This window comes from Acyrthosiphon pisum, chromosome A1 (assembly GCF_005508785.2).
Source record: "Acyrthosiphon pisum isolate AL4f chromosome A1, pea_aphid_22Mar2018_4r6ur, whole genome shotgun sequence".
Classification (NCBI taxonomy): domain Eukaryota; kingdom Metazoa; phylum Arthropoda; class Insecta; order Hemiptera; family Aphididae; genus Acyrthosiphon; species Acyrthosiphon pisum.
Genome location: NC_042494.1, coordinates 64833968 through 64842051, shown reverse-complemented (window position 1 = coordinate 64842051; position 8084 = coordinate 64833968). Strand labels below are relative to the sequence as shown.

At 27.4% G+C, this 8084-nt stretch overlaps 1 protein-coding gene across 1 annotated transcript in view; it reads right to left on the bottom strand.

Annotated features, from left to right (window-relative positions):
- Nucleotides 1-296: 296 nt before the first annotated feature.
- Nucleotides 297-8084, bottom strand: part of LOC100160830 (fringe glycosyltransferase) — a 17097-nt gene continuing 9309 nt past the window's right edge. Inside the window, exons 6-11 of the mRNA XM_001949623.4 lie at nt 7649-7790; nt 6626-6708; nt 2411-2481; nt 2235-2329; nt 2087-2166; nt 297-2008 (exon numbers count right to left, since the gene is read on the bottom strand). Of these exons, the coding sequence (XP_001949658.2) occupies nt 1951-2008; nt 2087-2166; nt 2235-2329; nt 2411-2481; nt 6626-6708; nt 7649-7790 (529 nt within the window). The 3' untranslated portion in view covers nt 297-1950. The remainder of the gene's footprint in view (nt 2009-2086; nt 2167-2234; nt 2330-2410; nt 2482-6625; nt 6709-7648; nt 7791-8084) is intronic.

Below are 8084 nucleotides of genomic sequence, written 5' to 3'. Positions count from 1 at the left end.
TTTGTGCGCCTGGCTTTGGGAACACGAAAAAAAAAAACGTTTTTAGCCTTTGAATCCAATAATAAAATATCTTGATGGATTATTGATAAAGTTTTCTTTTTTTTTCACAGTTCAATGTTGAAGTATGTTAATCTAAAATGATAATAAATAATTTAGGTACGCGTATTATACTGCTATAATAATAACATAATATATTTTTATATAGAATATAATCTGCTAAAAATATCAAATAATGGAACTCGACTATAATGAGCTTCATTGTTACACATAATAATACCACAAAAAAAGAAAATTAATAAGTGTTGATAAAAACCTTTACTGTCATTAAAAATACATCAGCGGTAGACTATAATAGTTTAAAAAATGAACAATTTATTTAAATTAACGAAAAATAAAATAACATTTTAACTGCTTAAAATACACAATAAAAGGCACAAATATAGGTAATAGCTGTGATTCCGTATTATACAAGTGTTTTGATTAAATAACAAACAAATCACAATTTAGGTAATGATAGTAATAAATTATATTTGTACAAAAATAATGACTTAAAATTAAATATCACAGACGAAAAAACTAAATAGAAATAACGTGCATGTCAATCAGGCGCCGTCCGGTGACACGTACGTGCTGTATTTACATACATTATACATACTATATATTTACACGTAATAATATGATATATAAGTGACTCCTACAGCTGAGAAATGTTCCGTTAATATGCAAAGGGGGTCGATGAACAGCGGGAAACCTTAGAAACGGTGTGTAAGCATTAGCTATTATTATGATGATAATAAAAAATTGTATAACTTTGTCAACGGGGTGACACATCGTCATATTACCGTCGGTAATCCATCCACTTTTGAAGACAATATCAGTCAACAGAGTCAAGTAAACTGTATATAGACTTCATATTCAAGTTGTCTTTCTGGTAAGTTTAGGTATTATTCGAATGCTTCGAAATTAATATTTGTCCCGTCAATAAAATGAGTCTCACACACAAATACACAATACAGGTGATTAGTTCGTCCAATTAATAGATGACATATATGTGCCCGTTTTACAGACGATCGGTATCTATAGTAGACATATTATTAATAACTATGTGTATATAGTTAATGACCTTGTCTGTTTCCTTGCATTAAAATAAAATCCAAATTAATGCGTTTAATATGAACACAACAACAACAATAGACGAATTTAAGCAATTATATGAACCGTTGTACGCCCTTTGTCTTTTAGAACGTTTATACCACGACTAAAACAATGACTATTACTCGTAACACATTGAGCGATCGGTTTGAACATAAACTAATGATTAAAAACTATTTTATTGTTTGTGCTGTGTATACACACTTTTTACCGAATTATTGTTTTAATGTCTTCTATGAATACTATTCATACACATTAAGTTTTTATACAAGAAATCACCGAAAATATTTACCAAATAACATTCGAAAAATCAAATACAACAATAGTGTCATGATATTAACACCCGAAATACAATGCTGGTTCGAGAGAGAAAAACTAAAATTAAAGAAATCCTTTAATGCACCGTATTTGTAATAAAGTTGATTTAGGCAATCATAAACTTAAGATTAATCGAAAATATTCTTTGTTGATGTCGTTATCGTAACAAACGATAAAGTAATGAGGGAATTTCATCAGTCCTGTCATTCGAGCACATTATGGGAAACGAGATCCAACTGTAAGCACACGAATATTAGCCGCTACTATTATGACGATTTCCCACCTTCTGACCAACCATGACATGCACATTCTGAAGACCTTATGATTAATGGTTTTCGTATTACAGATTAATAAAACGTTAAGCCAAACAAGACAAAAACTTAAAAAATATCGAGCAAAATGTTACTAAACGACTCTAAATTTGATTTTATTAACTCTCACTATGTCTCTGGAACAATATAACGATTAACGGTGTATTTTTCATTTTTCGACACAGCTCGAAGCTTCAGGAAACAAAAAACAATGCAGTGAAAGAAACCTGAAAATAAAAATAATATAATAAATACATTTATATCGCAATATGCCAATAGGTACATCTGAAGTTAACAAAACTGACCTGGTAGGATCGGTGATTTCGTTGAACCCATCCACGTCTACAGTGTTTGGCTCGTTGTCCAAGGAATAACTAAATGTCAGCTATATTGTCAAAAACACAAAATAATTAACATTAATTTTATTGTCTAAGAACAAGTATTTTTAATTACTTGTTCGTTGAATAGATCTTTTTTTATAAGTCTCATTGGCTCCAAGTGCGAGTGAAATTGTTCCACTCTAGTCAGTTGTATTTTTAACAAATGTTCTGCAAAATATAAAACATCATTGATTATTTTAGAAGAGATACAAGATTCAAGAAAATCTAAATAACCATAGCATATTATACCTATAACGTATCCGACGCTGACATCATCTGGAAGACCTATACGATCTCCAATTGCCATAAGTTTCCCATTCCTGTGATAAATAAAAAATCAAAAAAATTAATTAAAACCAATTCATTTGAAGACAAAAAAGACGCCATTAAATTTTACGATTCTGTCAGCATAATAGTGAACAACGTAGAGCCAGAGCCAGGATTTAAATTTATTCATCCAGGAAACTATTAAGTATTGTTATTCTAAACATGTTCATATATGTATATTTTCTGGATGGTTGACAAGTTAACTACTTTATGTGTGACACATGGCTTGTGAAAAAATAAAATCATCTAATAAACGATCATTCACACGTCATATGTTCCAAATGTTAAAAAATAAATATTTTACTGAGCCATATGATCATATTGGTAAATTTATTTCCCATAAAGTACCTATACTCGTATTAATAAAAACTCAAACCTCGTCTGGATAATTGTTATTTATTAAAATCACAATTTTACTCGTTAACATAATAAAACCGACATATTTTTTAAATAAGAGACACTTGAAATTATACCTATAGCTCGTTATAAAATATACACGACTACTTTTACAGTTGAACGTTATACTTACACCGTCAAATACTATTATATTATGTATTTTAAAAAAATAACCATTATTGATGGGTGGTCCGTTTTTTATGTTACTTCAGTTAATTAATGAGACATCGATTTACACTTGAAGCTGTTTTAGGTAAAGTATACTTTCAGTGAACAATAAATTCCATTAAGTAAAAGTTGTTTTAAATCGTAGTATAATATACAAGTTACTATAAAATAAAAAATTAGATACCTAGTTTTAGAAGTCAAGAACCTAAATATTTTTGTGCATTTATTATAAAATGAAAATAGTACCTATTTATATTATTTTAATCCTTGCATATCCTAAAAGTCACAACGTTTTTAAAATCTATTATGTATTAAGTTATTAACTGCTATACATTTCATTTTTTTATAATTCATTGAAAGATATCAATGAATAAAGGAAAGTTAGTAACTATACCTTTTTTAATTCTGGAAAAATATTAAATCAATAAAACACGACAAACAGTCTTATTAACTATTGACATTGTATTATTTCGAAAGGAAATACATTTTAATTAAATTAAAAACCATAATTCTAAATACTATTTGAAAATATATATTAATTTAAAAACTAATTTTTTGATAACAAAAATAATGAAGTTAAAATTGCACAATATGCGATCGAATATTGTTGTAATATTAATATTTGAATAAACATAATTAAAATTAAATTATAATACCTAGCAATAAAAAAAATGATAGACCGCAACGTTTATAAAGCGAGTTTTTATATTTAAGTCTTTACACACAAATATCAATTAAAAATTAAAAATTATTAATCCTGACTTAATTATAAAGTTGTTGTGCCCAATCAATTTATCTTTTAAGTATAACGCCTTGAACGTCGTACGCAAGTAACGGCTATGAACGGTAAGTTTTAAAACTTTTGACTAACATCTGAGGTGAATTAAATACGAAACTTCCGATATACGCAACATAATTATTAATTAGGGGGTGTAAATTTTGGAAAATGTGTAGTTAACGATTGAAAATTCTTTTCCAACCTAAATAAATCAATGTCCAACAAAGAGCACATAATAAAAAGTATTGAATACCTAGCGTTTTTAAAACAATATTTTAATTTTAATAAATGAACCATGGTGTACCCCCTAGTACATTTAAATTGAACGAAATATAAACATTTAAACAATATAATCCTTCTTCGTATCTAAAGTAATAAATAATAATACCATTTACAGGTTTCTATACAATGCAATATACATGTATACTGTATGTCTGTATATTATGTAGAAGTGTAGAACACCCGCTATGGTTCGCCCGTCCATCATAACATTAATCAAATGTCAATATCAAAACTTTTTATAAAAATAATATAGGTATTTCTAACCATATGATCATCGCGATAACCTTTGTCTTATAAATGTATTGATTTGTGTTTTATTATCAAAAAATTAGTTTCATATTTTGTACCGACTACTATTAAATAGTATTTCATACATAATAATTGCACATAGGTAACAATAAATTGTGCCCCGTGATGTTTCAGCGTGTATTAAATTATTGTAAATTATAGGGTTTGAACAATTTTAAACATGAATTAAAGGTGATATTTAATTGTATTCTTCTAAATTAGAACAATATAGGCACATCTAGGAACATATTCTAATGTTTACAATGTTTGCTTTTCATTACTTGCCTTCAAAATAATAAATCTACTACCTACTATAAAGTAGCGATTTGCTGCTGATGTGTATTACTATACTATAATAAATGACCAATGAGTTACCTATTTGAATTTAGATATTAAGTTTTAAGTTTAGCGTCCAATAATAATACTTAGGTCCAACAAATCACCAGTATCAACATTTTGTTGGCAACATAATATCTTATTTATTGGAACTACATTTTTTTTCATCGTATTACCTTCGCATTTGGATCGATTCCAACTAGGTATTTTTCTACCATAAAGAATTTTAGCCAATTAAAATCTGCCAATTAGGCAATCGCTTTACATTCCCCGACAAACACCAATCGAAACCCATTTTGGTTCTTTTAACAATGGCGGGAAATTTTCCTTTCATTTTTTTATTTATTTTTTTAATTTAACGAATGATAAAGTTAAAAAATAGTTTGTTACCATTGGAATTTGAGCTTATTAGTGCGAAAAACACATCACAGGACAACTCCTTTTCGGAGAGCCTTGACGTGATAAACCGGTTAACTCGTCAATTCAGCAACTTGATTAACGACAAGGAATGAAGGAAAACAGAGGGGACAAGGGGCGTCAACTGGCAGCTGCATTGGAACTCCCAATTTATTATTCAATTTAAAAAACGGGTTACGAGAATACTTTTGACTCATGGAGACTACATGTCATTAAATTGGAAAGAACTGAATTCGTTTTATCCCAGCAATTAAAACTGAATTTTTTATCGGTCAACTTTTACATAAAAAACGACAATACCTTCCTAAAAATGACAAAAATATAAATCGAAAAATCGAAAAATCATTATAGTTGTATTAAAATGTTATTCACCTTATTCACCTCAAAGAACCAGTTAAAAACCTGATATCGTATTGAATATATATCAAAATTAATTTAAACAGTAAAAATGTCTCCACAACAGTTCACACGTTTAATATCAATGAAACGAGTATACTGTATAGGTAGGTATAATGTATTTTAATAAGCAATAGATTTTTTACGAGATAAAATCATTTATTGGTTCTCTGAGTTTCAACGACTTAAAAATAAAATTAAAATATACGAATATGTATACACAATAATATATATATAAATAAAAATGTTAAAAGAATTAGATCGGTATCAATTTACCTAAGAATGTCTAGACAGTGGTACCCAACAGGTAGTACACTAACAATATTGTACGGTTTTGGTTTACTTAGTTTAATTTGAAAGAGCAATAAATTTAAAGGGACGTTCTTTCTTATCCTCACCACCACGATCAAATATTTATCTAATTTAGATTAAATGTACATAAAAATTCAAATTTCGTGACATGCATGAGAACGTTTTCTTAAACACCATAAATATAAAACCATTATTCTAGTTCAAACATTAATATACATACATATTATAAGACATAAGAATAAAAATATTAAATTATAACTAACATAAGCATTATCTTAATATAAAAGTTACTTACAAAAATTAACACAAACTATGTAAATTGTATATGGATCGAAATTTCGTATTGTATACATACGATCGTATATATATTATATCATAAATGTTGTTTTTTTTTTACTATTAAAATTCAATTAAAATACATTTTAGAACCTAGGGTACCAAGTTTTGAATTAGTTTTTCAATTCAACGTGATCAATGAACACATCTATATACTCATCCATTTTTTGACTGAATTAAAATTAAAACACCAAACAGAACTCCACTTAACTTTTAAAATTGTATACTATATATTATGAGTACACCTAGCCTTCAAATTTAAAATATTATCTTACAAAATCTTATCAATTTGTCTATGATTTATTTTTTTAGGTATAATTTGATATATTTTTTGTATTTTACTTAAAAATAAACACTTGAAATTTTTATAACTTATAATATAAAATTAAGGGTACTTGTACGTAAAAAAATTATTTAAAAAAACTTACCCAGATATTGGTGCCATTTTAAGTACTAATGCACGGCTCAAACAAAATCCAGCACCTCCGGTAGCAAACCAAAATGTAGTTTTCTAAAAAAAAAAATAATAACTAATTAAAAAAAAAAATACAGACAGTACAGTAAACATTTAAGCACGAACTTTATTAATAAATAAAAATTAAATAGAATAGATAGATACAAGGAATATTATTTATACATATATTCAAAAACATAGAAACTAGCTCTGATCAGCAGATACTGCTGTATAGTAAGAATTTACTGTACTATGCAATATTGATTAAGTTAAATTTGAAATCAATGATAAATCGTGGTAGTGTGGTAGTGTGGTACCCACATAATATACAAAAACGATTCTACACGAAGACGAAGGGTGAATCAGCATCTTCTTCTAAGGATAGTTAATATATTATATTATATATAATATTAATAGTATTTTAATTATTATTACTTATCTTAATTTGGAAAGTGAAACTTAATTTTATCAATTAATATCTATTAACAGTAATATAATTATGTAAATCGGTTGTCGTATAAATAGCTTAAAATTAGTCGAAATATTTATAAAATAATAATATAAATATTGCTAAATGTTTCAATCGTTAATTTTTTCGAGTAAAAACAAAATTACTAAAATTGATTGAGGAAAAATCGTTTTTTAACCGAATTAAATTCAAAAACAAATCGTACGATCATTTATTCATTTAATGTTTTTAAAACGTATTTATCAAGGTTTGCAACTTAAAACGGATTATTATTCTTATAAATAGATTTTTTCATGTAAAAATCTCATAAACTCATCCCGTCACCTTAGATATTGACAACATTATAATTACACACAGAAAATTCCATGAAATTGTAAAAGTTTTTTAGTGGTGGAAGTTTTAAACTTTAACAATATTTCATCAACTTTAAGATACTCGCTGTACGACTGTACCATTATTCTTCAAACAATTATTTAAACCAAATGAATAGATACAACTAATTGTATTATTATATTATTGTTAACTTACTTGGGATTTGGCGCGAATTTGTAATGGTTTTGGAGTGCTAGTACGTCCCAAATACCAATCTCCAATTGGATTATACATTTTCAATAATTCATCCAAAGCCGGAACATTAACATAGTTGTCGTCATCTACGTGACAAAACCACCTTAAATCAATAATAAAAAATATATAATATTATATACAGAAGTAAAGGACAATAAAACTGTGTAGAACACGAATAATATTTAGATAGCGTCGTAGAATGGAATTTTTAATCAAATAGCAAAAGGCCCTGAAACACTCTTAGCAGCATCGTGCCCTACATTTCATATTTTGTATTTCTGTTGCAACTATTAAGGGGATTCGATACCGTGATTTTCTGTTTTCGTCTTACACACGCGTGACATAGTATTTTAGACGTGTTTTTGCCAAACATACCAATTGATCTAATGAAGCGATA